This window comes from Epinephelus lanceolatus, chromosome 13, assembly GCF_041903045.1.
Source record: "Epinephelus lanceolatus isolate andai-2023 chromosome 13, ASM4190304v1, whole genome shotgun sequence".
NCBI classification, from domain to species: domain Eukaryota; kingdom Metazoa; phylum Chordata; class Actinopteri; order Perciformes; family Serranidae; genus Epinephelus; species Epinephelus lanceolatus.
Window position 1 is genome coordinate 8,059,970 of NC_135746.1, and position 24,941 is coordinate 8,084,910.

Below are 24,941 nucleotides of genomic sequence, written 5' to 3' on the forward strand. Positions count from 1 at the left end.
AACCAGGCACTGCTTATCACCTGACTATCACCTGGTGTCACTACACCGTGTTGGCAGCACCACACAGACGGAGCCAAATAACAAACAGGCCCCTCAAAGACAACAGTTCACCTTCCAGCAACACAACAGCCTGAAGCACACATCCAGGATAATGGACTGGCTTTGGAACAAATCCCTGGATGTCCTCGAGTGGCCCACCCAAAGCCTGGACTGGAAGCCATTTGAGAATCTGCGGGGACACCTGAAGATCACGGTTTACCAACGCTCCTAATCCAAACTGACAGCTGGTAGACGCCAAGACTTAAAGCTGGAGTCAGTCAATGCATCGTCTGCATCCTGCAGTGACACTGCAGTTTATGATCTCTTATAGAGCTGCATCTAAGGGGGAGTTTTTTTATAGTTTATTTGATTTCTTGTCCTGAATTAGACGAGAAGATCAATACCACTCCCACCACTGTGTGTAATGGTAAACATGAAGCTAGGGCTAGCAGCCTGTTAGCTTAGCTTAGCATAAAGACTGAAAAAAGGGGGCACAACACGTCATTTTTATAATTTTTTTGAACAGATTAAACAAGTGAAATTTAATGTATGACTTAATTTGCTCTTCTAGGATGCCAAATTTAATCTTTGGACAGTCAGTCTCGCTGTTTGCCCTCGTTTCCAGTCTTTATTCGAAGCTAAGCTAACAGGCTACGAGCTGTAGCCTCATATTTTCTGGTTGCTGCCGCCTTTTATCAAATCAAATATTTATTTATTTCTTGCACCGCACTGTACCTTTTATTTTTGTATTTTATCTGATCGTCTTATTCTACCTTAGATTGGTTTTTAATTGTATTTAAATATCTTTTATAATGTGTTTTTTTTTTTACTTTGTCTTGATGTATTTTAAGTTTTATGCAGAGCACTCTGAATTGACTTGCTGAAATGTTCTTCATAAATAAACTTGCCTGTCAGATATGACATGAGTGGTATCTATCATCTTATCTAACTTAGCAAGTGAGTGAATAATAGTATTTCCCAAAATGCTGAATGTATACATTTTTACATTTCTAAATATGTGTTTGTCACTCTACCATGATGAAGTAGGTTTACCTGGGGAAAAAATAACTTTAAGAATCACTTCGGTTTGTATGTAATTAGCTCCCCCGCCATTATATCCATTCGACATTTTGATTCAAGGCTGTAGGTTTTGTTTTAACATTAAAGGGGACACATATAAAACTGAGGCTTTGGGGTTCTCTGCCTGAAAACTTGAGCATTTAACTTCTAATTTCCTGCATTCTGGTGAATTTTTATGCATCAAATGTTACCTTTTCTGCATCAGTTTGTTGTCGAAGTGTCTTTAATCTTGTCAAAATAGCAGATAGCAGAGGACCCCTAAAATCTGTGCCTATGAGACTAGATTTCATCTTAGATTTTGGATATTGTAATACTGCAAGCATTGTCTTTTATGGTTTTACAGTAAAATGATGTAATTTTCTGAAGACTAGCTAGCTCTATTATTTTCCTTTGCCCACCAGCACCAGTAGTCCACCCTATAATACTGTCATCATATCAACAAGTATTTAGATAGATGCACTCATTATGAATTTCTGGGCCGGTACTGATGCCAATTTTTAAAATGACAATTTGGTTGATAGCCCATACTTGAGTTTTTTTTGCTGATTTGATTTGAACTTTGTTTTTGTAAAGGCCTGCCACTGTCAATACATCCTGCAAATCAATCAACTCTTGAAGCACCCTGCATCATCTAACAGTGAGTAAAATTAAACCAAAGACAGTGAGTTTACCATATCTCCTGTTATGGCATCTGTGGGCGGCTATTTTGAATTTATTTGGAAGCCATACTCATTTTTACTGAACAGAGCATGAATGCATCTGTGTCTGTGTCACTCTGCAGTTACACCTCCTAAACACTAGTCAGCGGTGGGGTTTCTGTGAAGTGCTGTAAAGTTTAGTTGATTCAAAACACACATTAAACACACATTAAACATGGCTTAATAGAGACAATTTTAAACACAAGAACACAAATCAGCTTCACTATAACTCGCAGCATTCACAGACAAACACTTGTCTTTATCTGGACACATTTTCCCCACAAATACAACATGTTAACGTTATTACCACAAGCCTATGGCATTTACATTGTATAAATTAGCCTAGCGGCTAGCAGACTTTTCCTCTCCTCAACTGAAGCCAGGGACAACAGCAACATTTAACAAAGGTAATGTTACAAAATTCAGCTCCATTACAACTCACAAGGTTCACTGACAAAACAACTGTCACGTTTTCCAAACAAATATAACATGCTAATGTTATTAGTGCCAGCCTATGGCATTTTACATCGTATAAATTAGCCTAGCGACTAGCGGACCCTTCCTCTACTCATATGAACTATACTGTCTGTATAATACAGACAAATACAGACTAACTGTCTTATACTGAACACGTTTTCCAAAAAAATACAACATGCTAACGTTAGCCTGCGCAAAATTGATGTGACATAACAGAAACATATTGGCCACTGCCATCGGTAAATGTCATCTAATTTGAAGACAGGCCGATTACAGTCAACAAGGCAAATTTCGGCCAATGCCAATAAATCGCTGCATCTCTCAAACAAACACCGAGCACCACAAACAGTTTGTTTCTTCGGCAGCTTCAGATTTTCTACCAAGGTCAAAGTCTTGACTTTGGTTTCCTGCTGCCTGACCACTTCCATTGAATGGACCATTAAAGAGCAGAGGAGAGATCTGTGTGTATGATTCCAACTCTGTAACAGCTGTAAATCTACTATCTTTACTGTCTGTGTAGCAGAGGAGCAGAGAGGAGAGGACCAGAGGAGTGTATGTGTACGTCTGAGCCAAAAGCCTCTCATTACTCAGGCCTGGCTGCTCACCACAGACACCCCAGTTCACTAAAACAGCTGTCATTTTCATCTCCAGGGTCAGTTTGCATTTTGCAAATGATGACCTGCCGTTTGCTTTGTCTGCCGCAGACACATTTGTTAAGGTGCGAATACTAAAATCATTTTAGCATCGATACACTGTAGCTTGAGCTTTTTCTTTTTTTAAAAATCTCAGTAAATGTGTGATTGATGTTACGAGGAGAAATCTAATTCACCCCAGGAACCACAGACTCATTAAAATATACAAGTTGTGATGGCGAGGCCCCCCAGAAACCCTCCCACAACGTATATTTGCTTCATGTTGTAACACACAGATGAATTATGATAGGACTGTTTGTCGTTGTTGGTGTGTTTCTGCAGCCTTCCCCTGGCCGGCTGTGTCCACAGTAATCTTATTGACTCCAGTTAGTGTGGCTCTGCCCCTGATATCTCCAGCTCTGCTCTCCATAACCTTATAAGTAGGTCCCTGCACAGAGTCTCTTTTGTAATCTTGATCACTCGCTGCATGGACGTGTGTGCGTGTGTGTGCGTGTGTGTGTGTGTGTGTGTGTGTGGGCAGTGCATTAGGTCTCCCCGGGTTGATGTGCACCCACCCCTCCTTCCCCACCTCGCCGCTCCAGTCAGGCTTTGGGTTGCCATAGCAACGGCTCCCCTTCCACATGCCACAGAGTGGTAGATCATGCATCAGCAGAGAAAGTGATAGAGAGAAGCAGCGAGAGAAAAGGGGGGAAAGGAAATACCAAGCTCTGTTTGACATGGCCTTTCATAGCTCAGCGACACACTCCTGACCACCACTGTTTACCCTAGATACACACACACACACACACATACACACATACACCTCCCTCCAAGCACTGACTCCTCGTATGTGGATCTGCACCTCCTCACTTTGCTGTTTGAATTTCTCAGCTTCTCTTTGTCTTTCTAATTCTGTCCCCCTCTTGTTGATTTCTTTCCCTCTCTATCGATCTCGCTGTCATTCTATGTATAGTGGTGACTCATATCTCCAGCTGAGCGTGCTTGCCGTCCCTGCAGGTAAAAAAGCCTGGGACATATGCTAAGGAGATGAGGTGACAAACTAAGTGGGGAAAGAGCAGCCGGCGCTCCCGAAGCCCATCCTCACTCACTGAGATTGAGCAATACATTTTACAAGCTCAAAGCAATAAAAAAAAAACACACTCAGCTTGGTAGCAAGACAAGCTGAGGAAAAAAAATGTAAATACAGAAGAGACGAGGTGTCTGTCTGCATCTCTGCCTTTTTCCTGGAGAGAAAATATCCTCTAGTCTGTCTTTTTTCCTACGTCTGGTCAGCTGCTCTGCCTTTCTGTCTGCTTCCTACGTCTTCGCCTGCCGCTCGTCTCCCTGCCTGCCTGTTTTCCAGGGCAAGCGGAGCCCTCAGCCTCCCTCCCCTCGCCGCTCTCATGTGCCGTATACGCACTCAGCCTCCTCTGCTCTCCTGTTAAATGAGTTCCACATGGCCCTGCAGGCTGCAGTCTCTGCTCGGCTGGCAGAGGAGCGAAGCACCAAATACACACAGACACACACTCGCACGGTCCAAAGGTTCAAAGGTCACTCCCAGTGGAGCTCGAGAACGCAACCGTTTGAAAGTGGCCTCTTGCTCAGTCAAAACACCCCCCACCTGTCTATCTGCCTGCTTGGCTGCCGTGAGTTAAACTGAGAACAGAGTCTGAGGGCAGGATGCATACTAATGTCGTCTGACTGACTGACTGACTGACTGGATTGCTGGTGGGCTGGCAGATTAACTGGATGGCTAACTGGCTTGTCTATCTGACACTCCAGCTGAGCGTCTAAGAAGCAGGCTGACTGACATGTGCTATGACTTACACAGGGGAGACAAAATAAAGCAACACTGTAAAACCTAAAGGGTAATTCTGGTATTTTTCAACCCGGAGCCTATTTTCCCATATTTATTTGTCCAAGTGACTGATGGGAACAACAGTTTTTAAAACTGGTCCAGCAGACAGCAGCTGCAAAACAGGCTGCAGTGTAACCAATCGGGGCATTATGCACCGTCAATTCACATCCACTAAAAGTGTTTGTTTTTGCCACTGGCTCAGATTGTTATTATAAAGCGGGATTTATACTTGTGTGGCAGAGCCTACGCTGTTGTGAGCATTTATACATGTGCGGTGGTGTGTCACTCTGCAGTTACTGTGAAGTGCTGTAAAGTTTAGTTGATTCAAAACACACATTAAACACACATTAAACATGGCTTAACAGAGACAATTTCAAACACAAGTACACAAATCAGCTTCATTATAACTCGCAGCATTCACAGACAAACACTTGTCTTTATCTGGACACATTTTCCCCACAAGTACAACATGCTAATGTTATTAGCACACGCCTATGGCATTTTACATTGTATAAATCAGCCTAGCAGCTAGCAGAGTTTTCCTCTACTAATATGAAGCCAGGGACAACAGTAACATTTAACAAAGGTAATGTTACAAAATTCAGCTTCATTACAACTCACAAGGTTCACTGACAAAACAACTGTCTTATACTAAACATGTTTTCCAAATAAATACAACATGCTAACATTATTAGCACAAGCCTATGGCATTTTACGTTGTATAAATTAGCCTAGCATCTAGCGATCTTTTCCTCCTCTACTCATATGAAGCCAGGGACAACAGTAACATTTAACAAAGGTAATGTTACAAAATTCAGCTCCATTACAACTCACAAGGTTCACTGACAAAACAACTGTTTTATACTAAACATGTTTCCCAAACAAATATAACATGCTAACATTATTAGCACAAGCCTATGGTATTTTACATTGTGTAAATTAGCCTAGCGACTAGCAGAGAGTTCCTCTGCCCATATGAAGCCAGGATAAATCACACACAGGACTTAGAATGATATTTTGTGGAGGCTTTATTGTCTTCACAATTTATTGTTTCTTATCTGTAAAATTAAAGTAAATAAAAGCTTTGTTTCCACTGAGGGAAATGGTTACGGAAACAGACAGGAGGTCTGCATCACTGCAGCTAGTTTGGGTAGGTGCACGTTAAGCTACGGCATAGGTACGGTGTCGATTCAACGCAAAAGTATAAATTCCCCCAAACTGACCAAACCCACCAGACTTCATTTAAATAAACAGTAATTTTAGAGTGTGTATATCCAGTATGTTTTCACATCTAACTGGGTGAATAAATATTTTGTTTTAACCAAACCAGAGTTGGTGATTGTTGGAACAGCGGGAAGACGAACTAAGACAGTTTCTTAGAGTTTTATTTTGTCTCTGTCGACTTTAAAATAAGTGTGTTTTACAATGATAAAATAATTGTTTGCTTAAATGGACTGTGAGTGGGTTTGGCAATGGCGATTTTGGGGCCTCTTCAGGTGAAACAAAAAGGATCTTATGCTGCTATATTCCATCAGGCAGACGGACAACACCTTCTAGACGGCAGGTACAAAACATACAAATAGTTTGAGAGAATATCAGGATGATAAAATAAAACATGCATGATATGTTGCAATGGTGATGCTGTATTGTTTACTAAGAATTACATAAAATATATTAAATAAATCTATTTCATCTTATTACTTTTTCAGCAGAAACAAATAATATATATCTTTCTACCGTAAGATATAAATAAACCATTAATTCACCCAGTTTGATATTAAATTATGCTGCCAAATCACTGTTTATTTAAATAGAGTCTGGTGGGTTTAGCGGTAGTGATTTTGGTGACTAGGTATATCTGAGGCTAAAGCAGCTACCTAGCCCACCATATCTATCTCCATATCTTCAAGCGTAACGTAGCTGCAGGTGTAAGTAATTGATTTCAGGGCTTTCTCTGTAGGGATCCTTTCCATAATGTTGTCAGACACCTATTATAACAACCTGAGCCTATCAGCATCAAACACAAACACTTTTAGTGGATGTACATCACCGCACATTACAGAGTGGTTACACTGCAGCCTGTTTCACAGCTGCTGCCTGCAGCGCTCTCACTTAATACTGAATTAATTTCAAAAACTGTTGTTCCCATTCGTGACTTAGGCACAAAAACATGGAAAATAGGGTCCAGATTTTTTTTTTTTTTTTAAAAATACCAAGTTCCCCTTTCATAAGCATTTTAAATGCTGCTAAAAACATATATACATATATATATTCACCTGTGCTCCGACGTCTTTGCTGGTTACTCCTTGTTTCTCTTTTGTTGATGCAGTTCGCCTGAATTTGGGAACATTTACTACAGTAATAATGATTTTTAAGTCTTTTCCCTTAATGTATTTAAAATGAATAAATAAATAAATAAATGAAATCTTTTGACCTGCTGTTCAGGCGAAACTGATTTGGGCTCTGAGGAAATCTCACAATGCTGTGAGAGGCACTCCATCGATTTAACACATGAACTACAGTTTACTCGTCACGAGGAGTTTTACTCAACTGGTAATAAACAGCTGTAAAATGGTCTGTGGCTCTGTGTTGTCAAATCTGGATGACGATGAAAGAAATGTAACAAAAAAAAAGAAAAAAGGAAAATGCCTTTGTGCTTAAAGTATTTAAATTTTTAATAAAAGAAGCGACAAAAAACACTATTACTAACGAAGATCTTGCATTTGTGGACAGTAACAACATACATTTACAAGTCCTTAAATATAGATATGAGGTACTTCTACTTACGCAACTTACTACGCTCCTCTTCTACCTGACTACATGTCAGATGGGAATATTGTACTTTTTACTCACTACATTTACTTAACAGCTAGGTCCTTTGAAGAGTCAGATTTTACACGAACACACTGTATGATCAGTTTATACAATGTGATGTAAAATATTTCTACATTAAATTGACATTGGCATTGGACGTTGTCCTGACTTGAACTTTGGTCACCTGATGTCACAAACTCAATTTAAGTAAATATCAACATCTAACAATGCTGGTATCCAGCTGGGTTTATTGTTAAAAAATGTTTGGTTTTAGTTCATTTTTGTTGGTTTCAGTATTTCAATTGTTTTATTTACAAAGGTAAACATTTTAGACTTCTTCTTTCTTTCTTTTAGTTTAGTCTATTATTTTATTTCAGATCACTAGTTTTTTCACAGTTAACCATACTAAGTTAGTGCAAAATCAATGTAGTAATGAATCTGTCTTTATTTTTCTGTAAAGTGTCGTAGAGCTCTTAAGTTATTTAGGATATTCTCATATGAAGGGCTGAGACATTTGGATCATAATTAGAAATGGCGCAGAAGGTAAATTATCAGAGTGTCCCACTTCACCAGCATTCACACTATCTATTGTCTTCCTGCGTGTGCACACTGTGATACAAGTTAAAATTTCCTAATTTCACAAGTTTTGGCATTTAATTTTCACTGACAATATGTAAATAAAAATGATGATGATGTGTTTTTTGCAGGGGTCTGTATCAAACAGTGAAAATGAAGCCAACGCTGAGGTACCAAAAACTGCAGTTCCTCAAATGTCCACTGGAGGCTGGCTCCAAGAGCGAGCCAGTTGTTATATTACTCATCAGTTACATTTTATTAAGGCTTGAAGTTACGCATAATAAAAGGCGGGGCTGCTTTAAGTGACTGCTGATAGTGTTCTTGGATTCTCAGTCGCTCCTCCACAGCTCCAGCCTCTCGCCCAAATATGATCACTTCTGGCAACGGCTGAAAGGCGATCTCCAGACTTTAAAATGGTAGTCCACAAACCAGTTTGTGATGTCATGGTAGCTACATCAGTTATTTTTACAGTTCATGGTTTGGACATCGATTTGTAGGTCGGGGCCTCTCCGTAGCACAACGATGCTTCATTTATGTTGGTATGCTTTATCAAAAACGTACAGCTCCTGCGATTTGTATAATGTACTTCGCCATATTGCAATAATATTTTCATTAATTGTGCAGCCCTACTTTCCACCACCGCCTCTACACTTCAGCTTTTGCTTTATCGTCTGAGTGTTATTTTTTTATTTGGTTGTAATTAAACAAAACTCTTAACCAAAAAACACAACCTGTAACTCTGTTCTACTGTTGAAGTAGAGCTGAAGGGTAATCATTTGTAAATAGATGTAATTTAACAGACCCGATATATGATTAAACATTCAAAGTGCTTGTGATGCTGCAATTAAACATTTACCAGCTGGTCATTTTTCTATTAGCTTGGAAACACCCTCCTCTGCAGCTGACAGCTCTCTGTGGAGCTTCTCTAAATGAATACAACTGAAACAGGGATTCTCTTAAATGATAGCAGGTGACCAGAGTGCTTAAATAAAATAGGAACACTTAGACCAGATCCTCTATAATTTACAGCTCCTGAATGATGAACTTTGGGGTGATGGGTTGGATTAAGGACACGGCTGCCTGGCATCGTCCTTGTGCTCATCCTGAGCCGGAGCTGGGCCACAGGGAGCGGCCGATTCCAGCCCACCTCGGCTCTGAAAGCTCTGGGAACGGGAGATGGAAGTAATAACGGAGGACACTAACAGCCCTGAACTCACTCTCTCTGGCAGTCTACACCTCCCTCCTCCTCCTCCTCCCTCCTCTCCCTCCACCCTTTACTCTTTTTCCTTGTCTTTGCCTCTGGCTGTCTGTCACAACTTCCGAATGTCACGCCCGACCATTCTGCACCCTCTCTCCTTTCAAAAACACATTAAAAAAGTTTTCCTGCCTCGGCCCTGTCACATGTGCACTGCGAGTCCTGGCTGTCTCCCTCTCTATCCACCCATCCATCCATCCATCCATCTGTCCGTCCAGCCGCTCAGACACATCACTCTCACATTGTGTGCGTCTAGAGGGAGTCCAGGTTTTCAGACACTCTCTCCAACCTCGGCTCCTTGACCATTACTACTCCATTATCAGCGGCGATGGAGGGCGCGCCGCAGACGCCTAATGTATCCATTTCCCCCTCCATTTAGGACTCGGCAGCCCAGCGAGCTCCCGGAGTGCTCCCTGATTGGGATTGAATGTCCATTTAAACTGCCGTCCAGCCACCGGGGAGGAGGTCGGGGGGAAGAGGAAGAGGAGGAGGGAGTAATGGAGGTGTATTGGAGTAAAGGAGTGTATGCGGAAAGAGGAAAAGGAGGCGAGGGGATTGCTCCCCAGCTTCTGATTCTGAAGCTGAGATTTTTCCTTCTCTCTTTCTTTCCCTCCCAACCTTGCTGTGTCTCTATCACTTTTTTTTTTTTTTTAAACTTTCAAATACGCCTCCGTAGAAAAAGCTCTCCTCCTCTGGCGCCGAGCCAAGTGTCAGAACTCAGCACTCGGTATTCTCAAGGTGCGTTTCTAAAAAGAGGGATTTGGAATTGAGATGATTGGAGTTGGCACATCCGTAGAGGGAGGGAGGGAGGGATGGAAGGGAGGAAGAGGGTGAGACAGAGAGAGAGACAGAGAGAAAGAAAAGAAAGAAAGAAAGAGGCGGGAGATCACACACATACAGTACAAGACTTGCAGAGGTGAAACGGTACCTTGTAGGAGAACTCCTCCGTTCTTTCTGAAGAGGGGACTCCCCGACCACAATGGAGGACTAGAGAGGACAGAAGAAGAAGAAGGGATGTGGGGGGGATGGGGGGAGAGAAAGAAAAAGAGAAAACTGGTCAACCATTTGATCATGTTGCAGCAGCCAACCAGCCCAGCAGGCTTCATCACGAGGCAGATAGCAAGGCAGGAATTTGAGCCCATAAGCCAGTGCTTCTGATTATAGTGATTAGATTCCCGGGTGTCCCACTGTTGCCATTATTCCCTGTGATTACCTCGGAGAATTACAGCCTCGCCGCTGTAGTCCATGGGGGTAATTTCTCATGACAAACCCCCGCCGCCCGCCACTGGTCCATTCACACACATTCAAACCAAAAAAATCATCAATGCACACACATTTAACACGCGCTCATGTCACATGAGGCGCGTACACTCAAGCTGCAAAGACACACACGGAGGAACACACAAAGCCGGGGACTCAGTTTAGGTGATCATTGCACCACTAATGAGGGAGGTAATGACGGCATTTCTCACACAGACGGAGACATCTTCACTCAAACATGTGCACACGCAGGAAGACAATACACAGTGTGAATGCTGGTGAAGTGGGACACTTTCTGATAATTTACCTTCTGCGCCATTTCTAATTATGATCCAAATGTCTCAGCCCTTCATATGAGAATATCCTAAATAGCTTAAGAGCTCTACAACACTTTACAGAAAAATAAAGACAGATTAAAGACAGGATGGATGAATCTCCCTCAAACACATAGTGACCTAAAACCACATTTTACTCAGCGCTACTGTCAAAGTGGGACACCTTTGCTAGCAAACTGGGACACTTCACACACATTGTTATTTAAGCACAGGCCTAATGAATACACAAGCATGACACAAACAACTAGAATTACCGCCTCATGGTTGCATGCCTTCACCAACCAGTCAAGTTTCCATCCATGTCAGTGAAAACATGGATGCTTCACACACAGAAGATCTATACAATCAGCACAGTTTCAAGATTAGAGTCACCAATTCAGGATCTGACCAAATGTCTCCCCTTCTGTTCCTGAGATATGACGCCGAGTGATGGCCAGAAAAGTGTTTAATGCAGAACATTATGATTATATGTCACAGTGAAGCTGACCTTTGACCTTTTGGATATGAAACATCTAGGGCTGACCCAAAAAATTCGAAGCTTTGAAGCTTCGAAGCTTCGAAGCTTCGTTCGATGGCATGGGATTCAATTGTGAATTATTATTTTTTTTAATATTTTGCCTTTTTTTCTCACGTTTTTTGGGGGGACCTTGAACGCAACACCATCTCTGACAAGGAAATAGAAAGCCCAACGTGCAATGAATGGAGACCTATTATCCTGCTTGAACACAGACGACTAAATTCTTTCAACAGTGTGACTCAAAATAATGATAAAATAGATTTTACTGATGTAAAATAATATGCTGATGGTGACATTTTCCACCGGTCCGCTGTGCTCTGAGTCTGGTGTCAGTGACACGTGCTGCTCTGAGTCGCGCATCTGTCTGCTTGCGCTGCAGTGCGCGCCGAAGGTTTTAATTTTTAGTGTTAAATCAAAAGTTAAACATTACTTATCAGCAACCAGAAGTGTTTATTCGTTTGTGAATATTTTTATCTTAATTCTAGGGTTGCAAGAAACTACCTTTTCGCCATTATCTGTAAGTTATTAACTTTTTTTTGGACTTTTTTCACTCAGCACCCCCCTCACAATATTTTGTAATGGTTTAATTCATTTATTTCATATAAATTGATCTCTTCTAACAATTAATTCACAGGCTAAATTCTATTTCTGCTTTTTTCAACAGTTTAGGTTAGTCAACACGTCAGTACAGCCAGTGCAAGTGAACAATGCCTCCCCATATTCTAAGCTGGCTCGTTGCAAGATGGTTAGTGACCTAGTGACGCCATTACCAGACCAGAAAGTTTGGAGCCACTTTGGTTTCGCTGTGAATACTGAGGGCAACGGCAAGAGACAGAGTGGTGGATAAAAACACACTGAGCAACCCCTGAGCCGAAGCATGAGCCACTGCGCACCGAGAGACTTGTTAGCAACCAAGCCAGCAGCACACAGTCACGGCAAACACACCATCTGAACCAGGGAACAAGAGCCACTGCAGCTAAGCCTCTCGCTCAGCAGCTAACAGCAGCTAAGGTTAGCACAAAGCACACACTCGCAGCAGAGGGCCCGATAGCCGATTTGGCCAGAAAGAATGAAAGCTAACATTAGCTTAGCTTGTTTAGTTTGTGTTTATATGATTGTGGCATTTGTCAGAGATATTTATTCATGTATTTTACTGGACGTAGCAAACCTGCCGCCGACACATGGTGGGCAAAAGAAATGACACTGACACTATGAGCTCTCACATCCGTAGAAACATCGTTTTTTTATATAGTAGTGGAGTGGTAAGAATGGCTCCAGTGTGTCGTCGAGCTGGCTTTTAAACCGCTGGACACAGAAACTGTTTCTTAACGTGTGTGATGTGTGTGAAGAGAAATCTCTGATTCTGCTTTAATCAGACTGTAAGGCCTGCTCTGTACGAAAAACAAAGCCCAAATTATGTTAGTTTGCATACATTTAAAATTCTAAAAATCAAGGACATTTCTCGGGCATTTCTATTTTTTTTTTTTTTTTTTTCCCTTTTCCTGTATCGCACTGAACCTAACCATGAGTTTTGTGAACTGCTACACCCTGAGTACACAACCTATATTTTGTAATCACATATTTGCCACGGATGAAGTCAGTGTTGATTATTTAGTGATGGATGTATATACACGTAAAGATAAAAATTATAAAGCTCAACTGTCCCACTTTACTCATTGTCCCACTTTACCAGTGTTCACGTCGCAGTTCAGCTGGTGAATACGTAATTTTAAAAGCGACGGAGAAAGACGGACAGACAGACGGACAGAGAGAGGCTGTAAGAGCTTTTCCAGGTTGAGTGGTCTTTAGCTCCCCATTAGACAACACGTCTGACTGCTCCTTTCTCTCTGAGGCTAGACAGGCTGTTCTCAAACACAGTCATTGTGTGTCCGACAACATTCATCGTGGTCATATGTACACACGCACGCACACATACCACACACACAAACAGGACAGAAAACACCTGGGGGACGGCTGTGAACTCTGAAAAAAGCAGCCCACTCGTTCCCACTCATCAGGAGAGTTTCCTTTGTAATGCGAGTCCTGTTTTATGTTCTGCTAAGCTGCTGAATGAGAGGATTTGGACGTCTGCACTTGTGATGTGGCTCTCACCTCACCAGATGCAGGCGAGAGATGGACTCACACACACACACACCGACGCACAGCTGCACACACACTTACTGTACACACACACACACGGCAAAGAAAAAAAAAAAGCAAAAGCAGCGAACGCAAATTTCAGCCCTGAGCCACCTGCTGTTGCCATGGAGAGTTGCCACATTGCGTTGCCACGGCGATAACATATTTTTCCTGCGCTAACAGCCTGTCTGTTTTCCCTACCACCCCGCCCCCCCGCCCATCTCATCCCCCCCCCACCCCCCGCTCTCTCTCCGTTTCCTCACTCCTTCTTTCCGTCTCTCTCCCCATCCCTGCGCCGTCTCTCAACAAATGGCTTCACAGTGCGACAGCACCTGCCTTATACTACATGTGTTGCCATGGCGGCGTTCCCGTTACCAAGGCAACCCTGTGCATTTAATGTAGTGGGCGAGGGGCTAAACTCGTGGCAGACGCTTGTTCTGCAACCCCCCCTCCTCCTCCTCCCAACATCTCCCCTCGTCTTTTTTTTTCTCTGAGGGAGGGGAGAGGAAGAAAGAGAAGGAGAGAGCTCCTCCCCAACCCCCTTGAGACACCCTTCCCTCCTTCCATCCATTCTTTCCTCCTCCTCCTCCTCCTCCTCCACCTCCTCCTCTCATCCAGATGCTGATGGGGTGTGAAGGAATGCACCATGGAGCTGACCTCCTACCCAGCATGCTCTCTTTCCCTCTTTCTCCCTTACACACACACACACACACACACACACACACACACACACACACATGCATATGTCAGACACCCATTTGGAAATGCATGCATAGGGTACATACACCCCCCACTTACACACACACACACACACACACACACAGATTTGGACTGTAACATGACTCACACACACATATGCACACACAATCACACATGTGGACACACGCTGAAGCAGGTGGGGGTCGACTCGGAGCGGTGTGAGTTATTACGGTCCATGAAAAAAAAAACCCAAGAGGTGTGAGCGACAAAGAGTAGAGGACAAAGAAGCATCTCCGTCTCTCTCCTCCCTCCGTCTTCTCTCCTTCTCTTCACTCCGCCACTTCTCCTCTGTCTCTCCCTTCATCTTCTCATTCTCCCCGTTCATATCCTACTCCTGAGTTGTGTAGAAGCGCTTGAGACAGTCCTTGACCTTAACATAATAGACACGCTGTGCAACCATTCACCGTCATTACACTTCATAACATAATATTCTTGAGAGTGAGAGCTCTTCACAGAAATATGGTGTTATATTGATTGGGCCGACTGTGTTCCAAGACACATAGAAAGGAAACTGTTAATCCCCTGTAGTCTGACACGGACTGTACATTTGATTTAAAGCTTTTGTTTTAGGATTCTTCAGACTGGATTTATTCCCTGAAGTTCTAATCCAAACCTCCAGACTCGCTGCTGCATGCTTAACTTTATACGAATACTAACCTTGACCTTAAAGTTCTGTGATGTGTTTAAATCTTTAACAGTGTTGTGGTTTCAAAACTTCCAACAAAACAATCCCGACTCTTTCAGACATATCTCGTGATCTTATGCAAAAGGTTTTGACTGATATGATACCAAATGCATGTCGACAGATCTATGTCTATAACAACTATGATGAGGCCTGTGTCGTACAGCTGAAAGTTCAGGAAAAAGATGGTAAGTGGACAATGAGTGCAGAATTCTTTTATCAAATCACTATCAACGAGGTCAAGAGTGAACTTGTGATTAGTTTATTGTCTAATATCATAAAAAGTGAAACAGACTGCAGCTGATATTGTGCCATGTTATCACACAGAGCTTTAAAGGGTGATATTAATTACCCTTAGCCCTGATTTCCACTTAAATTCACCACTTAAAAGGGGACATATGGCGTTTTTACTTTTTTTCTGTCATATATTTATAATGTTACAATGTCGAATCTTCATATTTCAAGTGGCCCAAGTTTCAGCTACATGCTAATGGCAGAGTAACTTTTAATCTTGGAAGCAGATGATCCGATTTCAAATCATATTCCTTCTGTTGTGTTTAAAAGCTTTTATTGGGGATATTTTTATGGTAGATGGTGCAGCTGTTCTTGTCTAAAGTCACTCCCCTGGCCTTCATGATGGTGTAGAGAGGAAGACACACTGGGCCTTTCTCAAACCACCCCCTACACCCTCTCTCTGCCCATTTTCACTCTGTTTCCACATTCACGCGGAGTGTCCACCATGTTGATTGCCGTCCCAAACCAACTAGTCAGGAGTGGAAGTGAGTTTTAAAACCCTCCAACAGCGAGCCTGCACCGATGCCGACTTACTGACCACGTACAGCACCGTATTGTGTTCAACATAGAAGATGCTCCGTAAAAATAAAGTTCAACTCTTACAAACATAAACTGCTAAAACTAAGAGACATTTATAGGCCTATTATCATACAGTTGTTAACATTTTAAAGGTTACATTGTATAAAGGATAAAATATATCCTTCTCTGGTCTTTAGAAAACAGTTGTGCTCGTTTGATTGTAGTGCCGTATATTTACAAGAACCGATACAGAAACCAAGCAGCTTCTAGACATCGGAGTGAAAAGCCAAAAAGAAAAGCTACCAAAGAAACTTGGGAGTAAGTTTTATTCTAATTTATTTATTCATTTCAATGTGAACAGCACAATATACCAAAATTAAGGTAAATAGTAGAAGCACATTCAGATTAAATATTAGTGCAACAGCTTGGCGACGAGACGCCTGCCAAACTGCAGACCACTGTTCAAAACCAACAAACAACAAAACCAGTTGTGTTTCAGTGACCTGTTGCTTTTTTCCAGTAAGGATGGTGCCATGAAAAGCAGATATTTTAACCCGAAACATGATCTTTTCCAAACTATAACCAACTCTTTTTTGTGACTAAACGTCACCACACGTTAACCACTGTCTTACTGTAACGTAGAGAAATGTAAAATGCCTACATTTATTCTAGGAATGGTTCTTTTTTAACCTCTCTAACTCCGCTAGGACGCCGACGTCCTCACCCCCCCCCCTCCTCTGTTAAATGGTATCTCACAGGCGCACTACGTCATCAAACCACGTGATGTTTGGTATTGCCGGATTCAGGAAGCTCTCGACTTTTCAAAAATAACATTGTTTTCCTTTTATTTATTATGTATTTCGCACCAGAGCAGCCTAAACACACAAAGTCCAAAATCGTGATGAGTGGTGACAAGTCATGTCATGCCGTTTTTCAAAGAGAAAAGTTAAAGGAGTACTCGTGATCTTATGCGGAGCCGTTAGTGGGCACATAGCTGTTTTATAAAAGGTAAGAGTCTCACTCCTACCACTATTTTTGGCTGAGATATACCGTCTAGAAAGTGGGATCATAACTTTCACGTTTTATATGGCTTTATTTGGTGATATTTTATGGTGTTTCTGTGTCATAAACAACATCAGCTATCATAATCACACCTGATTTCAATAAGGTACAATGTTTGAAGCTGGCTGAGTGTTGTTTGATCACTGATAGTACTGTTTTGAAGCCGAGTGAGCGCTCTTATCATTTGGAGCTCCGCCTGGATCTTTTCATGGATAAAACACTGTAGAATGGTCATACTTTGAGCAGTCTTCTTAAAATTTGAAACAAATGTTCATTGATAGTGTGCCTACAGCCCCACAGTGTCATTTACCTGCTCAGATGAAGCCACAGACAGTTATTCATCCTGAAAAACATTTTATATTTTATTTTAGGCAAAATCTTCAATTTTGTACTGACTTCAGAGGCCCATTACTGTGTCTCTGTATCACCTAGAGTGTTTCTGACACTTTCACAAGAAACCTCAGAGAGTTTTCTTTCTGGCAAGACCTCATGCATGCAAGTAGTCAGAGCAGTTCAGAAGCTACAGTCATTTTAATTTGGGTATTTCATTTTAGGCGTTTCTGCTACAAAATGGGGGTGGACACTAAAATGGAGCGTCTCAGACAGAGGGTAAATCCAGGTGTGCCAGTTTGAGGAAAATAAAGTGTTTTTTGAACATTAAAGCATGTAAACATGTTCAAGGAGAAGCTCAAAATAAAAGTATGAACCTAAAAAAAAGGATAACAGGTCCTCTTTAAAGTTAAAAAAAAAAACACTGTAAATTCCTTCTTGCTGCTCATATTAAGTGACGTATCTGAACCCTTTAAAGATCCAGTATAGTTCTGTATATCAAACCAGCAGCAGCAGCACTGTGTTACTGGAGAGGTTAAAGAACCATACAAGTGGTGTTCATGTTTTAGCCCATTAGCAACAAATTGTGCATACTGTACATGCTGTGCGTGTGCTTTACGTCGCTGCTGGCCAATTTCTGCACCACACCATAAATTCTCAGATTGATTTCCATTCGACTTTCCAGGCAGCTGCTGGTTTCCATTCATTTAAGGAGTAATATAAAGCTCACAGAGACTTGAAAGATGCTGGTTATTTAATCATAGGTAATATTTTAAAGCCTTTACAGTATCTTCTTTATAAAGGTGTTGTAAACTATTCTAAGTAAACGAAATATCTGTGTGCGACTTTTGTCAGATGAAAAATCCTAAAGGAATAATTTAAATTACTCACTTTGTGTTATGTTGAATTTTTGAAGAAAACTTTCACTCAGCTCATGCAATATAATCCACGTATCATTTATCTGATTTTATGTCCAGTACTTTCTAAACACTTGAAGTTTTGCTCAATTCTTACTATTTAAAACTGAGCACAAATTAAAACTTCTCAGTGCTCCCTTCAGATACACTGACAAAAACAGTCATTTTACCTCGCTGAACACAGAAGCTGCTGGTCTCCTGCTGCCTCCATCAGTTAGTTAGGGCCGGAGCACTGAAAGAGGTGCACGGACCTTATTGAAATCATTGCGTTTATTATTATTTCACAAAAGGAATCTCATTTTTGAGGAGGTCAAGATGCTAAAAACCCACAAAACTATGCACCTGCATCGGAACTGATCAAAAATTTCAATATCTTATGTACTTGGGTGTGAAAAGTGGCTCAATAGCACCCCCTAGAAAATTTGGTGAAGCAGCCACCTTGGTACTTTTCACCTTGAGTAACAAAAACTGGGTGGCACATGTAACATCTCAAGACTTTAAAAAAAAGTGTCTTGGAGCCATACCCTATACCCAACAAGAAGTCAGCTAACATTTTTCTTAGCTTTTTTTTCCCACTCCCAGGCATGATGCTTTTACAAACTCCTGCTAGAAATTTTGCTGGATTGACTTCAAATTTGGGCAGGACAATCTAAACACGTTGGCGATGCTAAATTGTGAAGCTTTTGAGTTTCCATCCAACGGTGTCGCCGTGGCAAGGCATTGAATTCCATGTTTTGCCACAAAACGTGAGGTAGATTGTAGGTCTACTGTACTTGGTCAAATCTCCCCCAAGTTTTTCGTTAGCTTTCCGTTCCCAAAGGGGCGTCTGCTTGGGAAGTACTGATACGACTGGATAAATGAGACTTGAATTATTATTGAGTTATACAGAGAATTATACAGAGTTGTGTGAGGTTTGTAAAGTGATGTTTTGATATAGTTTTGCAGTTGTTATATGTGGTCCCCAATGACTTCAATTCATCAAGAATTTTATCTGTTTTTGGATTCTTTATTCACTGTTGCAGCATGCAGGAAAAACAAAGTTTACCTAATATACTACTGGTCATATGGGGCTGTGAAGTATTTCTTTTAGACGTGACCTTGGACTGTAGGAAACATTTTCAACTATTTTATGACATCTGATAGAGGAAACTAAGTAAGTCACACTAAGCAATCACACTCAGGTGTGCACCAAAACAACCAGACTGAGACCTTCTTGAAGAGGTGGTCTCAGTCCAGTTACAAACGAACTCTGGTGCGGTTCATTTGTGGTGAGAAGGTGTTCTGACCTGGATCCGAACCAACTGCAGTCACATGACACATTGTTTGGGTTAAACATGAGCATGTTACAGTCCTGGAGGATTATTAATGTGCACCTCCTCCTGTACTGCCTTAATATGCACATTCAGCACATCCAATGCATCAAAACATTGTTTTCTAGTTGGAGCCGCGCCTCGTTTTCAAACTGTATGGTTCGACTAAAATGAACAATGACAGCAATATAGTCCACGATGAGCAGCGCTAAAATCAGCCTGCGCAGTTGTCCCTCCATTGTGACATTAGAAAGTGTCACATTTATCTTGCAAGTGTACTCTTCTTCAACGTTTGCTTTACTTCCTGGATTTTTCCCACATGGAAATTCTGACCAATCAAGAGCAGCTTTCTCACACAAGGCATTTGATCTGGTCCGCTTGTAAATGCTGCCGTGAGAACACGAACCAACTCTATGCAATTATGCAACTTTGGAACAACATGAGTCCCTGATTCAGACCAAAGGAGACGACTCTAGGTCTGAAAGCAGCCTGAGAATCAGGAATTAAATTGATAGATTAATCGATTACAAAAATAATTGTTCATTGCAGCCTTAATGGAGACCAACACACACAAACAAATACACACTGCGCCTGCTCTTCAGGTGCATCACAACCAAGAAATGGACTCTCCTCACTTCCTCTCTCGTTTCCCACTGAGTGTCACAATGCAAATGAACAACCTCCCCCTTCTCTCTTTCTCTCCTCCTCCACTCTCCAACCTCTCCTCACTACACCCCGCCTCCCCTCCCTCCCCATGTTCCGAATCCGGCCTCCAATTTGTTCCACTTCCCCATACCTCATTGTTCAAAATGACACTTTTACATTTTATGGTGAACCAATTATTCTGTCTTACACAGTCCGCTGGCTCTGCAAGCCAACCTGCCCGGATCAACTGGGGAGCGGGGTGGGGAGGAGGTGGTGGTGGGGTATGCAGAGAGAGAGGGAGAAAGAGAGCAAGCGGAAGAAAAGGAAGAAAAAAAAAGACGACTAATGGTACCTCTCGCTGACATATCCACAGGGATGGGCAGAGGAGCCGGAAACCGAGAGGTTAGCAGAGGGAGAGGATGGAGAGGTCAGGAGAGGAGAGTGTGGGGGAAACAACACAGGTGGACGCTGTGGAGAGGTGTGTGTGTGTGTGTGTGTGTGTGTGTGTGTGTGTGTGTGTGGAGGGGGAGAATGACGTGAATGTAGACAAAAGAGGGTTTAATTGAATGATTAAGTGGAGGACTGAGAGAGTGAAAAGGAGAGGACAGAGAGAAGGAATAAATCACAGCAGGGATAAATAAAGAAGACGGAGCGCTGGGTGCCCCACTAGTTGTAATGTATGCCTGAGGATGAGCGGGAGGGTGTGTGGAACATTAAAAGAGGAGACAAAAGAGTGAGAGGAGTGGAACGGAGGAGTGTTAGCAGCCGGAGGAAAGGCAGAAACAGGGGGACGGACAGGATATGCTGGGGAGAGGGTGAAGGAGTGAACATGTGGAGGGAGAGGAGGAAAAAAAGGCAACCAGCGCATTACCTGTGATGTGCCTGAGGGGGAAGGAGATAGGAGGAGGGATGGAAGTGTTGCTGCATGAAAACAGCGTGCAAAAAGATTTAAGGAAAGGATGGGGCGGGTCAGCTATATAACGCCTGGGGCCAGGTGGGTGGAGAGGGAGCGACAGATGGAGAGAGGAAGAGAGGTGGAGGAGTGTATATGGTTTATATTGTGTGTGCTTTAGAGCTGCAACTACACATTATTTTCACTTTTTTATTCATATTTCTATAATTTCTTTTTGATGAAGAGTCTAGAAAGCAAATACAGATCAGAAAAATTCTTCCTGCATTTCTCAGAGTTGAAGCTGACGTCTTAAAATCTCTTATTTTGTCCGAAAACCAAAGAAATATTAAATTAAAAATCATCTATAGGAATGGATTTCTCTGTCTGATCACAATTTGATTCAGCGAGTCCTGACTTCAAGTGAATTAATTTGATTCGCTTTCATCAGATAAATATTAATATCACATTAATACAGCATAAAAGCATTTCTCAGAAGTAAACAGCACCGTTTTCTGTGCTTTTAAATACAAAATGAAATGGAAACACACTTCCCTGCTGATGAACAAAATAAGCAACCAAGTGTACACAACAATACCATTTATGCCAAGTAAGGGCCGTACACATGCTGCGTTTCTGCGCCCTCAGTTTCACTGTTTTGAATGTAGACGCACTCTAACGCCAGAGCGAGGCCAGAGCGAGGCGCACACGTTCCCAAGTACCTATTATTCAGGGCACTTTTGGAACGCAGCAGCGTGCACCCCATGTCATGTGACAAGGACCAACCAATCACAGCTTCCAGATATCTTTCCTTTCGTCTGTAAATATCAGTCTGTGATAAATATGGAGAAGTTGATCATGTTAGTGCAGAGCTGTCAGAGCTTTACATCTGTCCCACAGATGATATGCCCTCACATTTATAAACACCAACTGGGAAAAGATCAGCTCTGCACTCAGGATTTCAGGTAAACAGGCTATGGTACTGTGCTTGTTGAGGTTGCTTAGCAACCTCAGACGCAACCTGCCGCCATGCTCTTGAAAGCTGGCACAAAAAAGGCACAGAAGTAGCACCCACACCTGACCTCGCGTTTTCCATGTGGTTGAAGATGTGGCATGTGTACGGCCTCTAACCACAGTCTGTACCAGTTTTCATTTCACTGATGAAAACTATGACAAAAAAATTTCATCGTAGACCTTTTTTCCAAAACGAAAACCAGACAATGACGAGCCAAAAATAGATTTTGATGAAAAAACAACAACTAAGAAATCTTTGCTTGATTTTCACTGACAAGATGAGACAAAAATGTTCGTGGTGGACTATCAGACAATGAAAGCCATTTTCATACGCTGCATGAGCAACAGGCTGGGAAACTCCAGTAAATAGTCTGCACCAGGATGTTTCAGTAGCCAGCAGAGCAGAGTCAGCCGCTGGTGCGAGTTGACTGTGCACCTCTGAATGTCTGTAGGCCAAAGTCCTACACTGGGTCGGGTAGCCGTGAGTAACAAGCTGTGTCACAGGTAAAAAAGATATGTATATATAAATTCATGGGTACATGCACGGGTAAAAATGAGCTACACGCAGGTGGGCAGCAGGTGAGAAAAAAAATCTATTTTTTATTTTCAGAATGCTGTAAGCATCCACTACATCCGCTGCCCTTTTAAATTCAACATTTCTGCCTTTGAAAGAAGAGTAAGGCCGAGAAGGTTTGCCTGTGCACACACCTGTACGACTCTTCACTAAGACACCACAGGGGCGTCACATGGCCCTAAATCCTTGGCGAGAAAAAGCTCCAACACTGGGGAGAGACGGGGCTTTTTGCTGCAGGGTGTGGAAGAACATGAGAGATGGTCTCATCCAAAGAGTGGCGACCCATGGGGAAACACAGCGGTATTAAATAATTTTGACTTGGATGTAGGCGACAGTAATAATTAAGGTACACAAATGCAATGTTTGGCAGTATGTTGGTGTTTACCACTGTTGCCAGGCGGCTTACTCTTTCAGTAATGTTAGAGTATTTTGTGTGGAGCATATTGCAACAACAGTGATGTCTCTGTGCATTTATGTTGCCATGGCGTCTCCCACAGGTGTAAACAAAGCTAAAGGCACAGATGAAAAGATCAATCTCAGATCATAAACTGACATCAACCAGAAACCATTTTTTTCCAGAAAGAAAAGCAGAAAATCTTTACGTTTCAAAAGCTGAAAATGTTTAAATTATTTTTCAAAATTGTTGCACTTTTTTTCAGTTTTGATTAATCATGTAATTTAACCTCAGGCAAAAACATTTTCTCTTATAACTTCTCTTACTTTTTTTCAGAGGCTTGATCAGACAAGTTTTCAATTTGATTCACCAAACACTTCTCACTGCACAAGCTCCACTGAATTGCTCCTTCCAGCCTGACAACTGTTCAGGAGTGTCGGTGTGTTTCCATGTGAGATTCCACCATAACATAATTAACGCCCCTAACTTGCCGTATAACGCTGCCTCTTCATCAAAACACAAGTCACACTTGACTTATTCAAGTCCTGCTGTGGGGAGTCGGCAGACCCAAATTCTAACCCAAATTTAGCAGTGTCAGTTGTTGTTTTAAGGAACCCTAAAACAATTAGAAAACACAGTATAATGATGTACAGACAGCTGTGATGGAGCAAAAAAAAGATCCACGACTGAAGGTGGTCAAAGAGACGTGACAAACACTGTACAAGAGAATATTATGCTGAAGTTGAATCAGTGGGTTAAATCAATGCAACAGAGGACGATCCTGGACGGAGACACAGACACAGCTGCTGGAGTGAGACAACGTTTGTAACAACTATTGAACTGTACGTTGCTGTGCCAAAATATGCCAATAAAATTATTGAGAGAAAGAAAACTCTCCATGATGACAATGATGATCAAAACGTGAACAGAATATTAATTTATCGTATTTATTGTACTTTTATATTCTATTTTAGTTTAGTTTATTTCAATATTACATTTATGAGTCAATGACACATGGGACAAAGACACATCTTGAACCACTAAAGCGGGATTTATACATGTGCTTCAGCTCTATGCAGAGACTTCGCCATAGCCTATGCACGTACACAATTAGCTTCATTATAACTCGCAGGATTCACAGACAAAGCACTTGTCTTTTTCCTATGGCATAAATTAGCTGACTTTTCCTCCTCTCATATGAAGCCAGGGACAACAGCAACATTTAATAAAGTAACGTAACAAAATTCAGCTCCATTACAGCTCACAAGGTTCACTGACAAAACAACTGTCTTATACTAAACATGTTTTCCCCACAAATATAACATGCTAATGTTATTAGCACAAGCCTATGGCATTTTAAATTGTATAAATTAGCCTAGCCTCTAGCAATCTTTTCCTCTACTCATATGAAGCCAGGGACAACAGCAACATTTAACAAAGGTAACTACAAAATTCAGCTCCATTACAACTCACAAGGTTCACTGACAAAACAACTGTTTTATACTAAACACGTTTTCCCCACAAATACAACATGCTGATGTTATTAGCACAAACCTATGGCATTTTAAATTGTATAACTTAGCCTAGCGACTAGCAAAGATTTCCTCTGCTCATATGAAGCCAGGATAAATCACACACAAGACTTAAAATGCTATTTCTGTGGAGGCTTTATTGTCTTCACAATTTATTGTTTCTTAACTGTGAAATAAAGTGGACGACTCTACCCACTACCCACTCGATGTATTAACTAATTAGCCCCTCATTGATTGACGCTACGTCCTTAATGTACCGTCAGAAGTTAGGTTTAGGAAAAGAAACATGTTTGGGTGTCTTTAGGTTTATGCAAGTTAAGTTTCTGGGAGGACGTACTTT

The 24,941-nt window shown here is 41.7% G+C and overlaps 1 protein-coding gene across 1 annotated transcript in view; it reads right to left on the minus strand.

The window, feature by feature from the left end:
- Positions 1-24,941, minus strand: part of LOC117270653 (forkhead box protein N3-like) — a 105,589-nt gene that overhangs the window by 11,911 nt on the left and 68,737 nt on the right. The window contains exon 4 of the mRNA XM_033648382.2: positions 10,358-10,416. Coding sequence (XP_033504273.1) covers positions 10,358-10,416 — 59 coding nt within the window. The remainder of the gene's footprint in view (positions 1-10,357; positions 10,417-24,941) is intronic.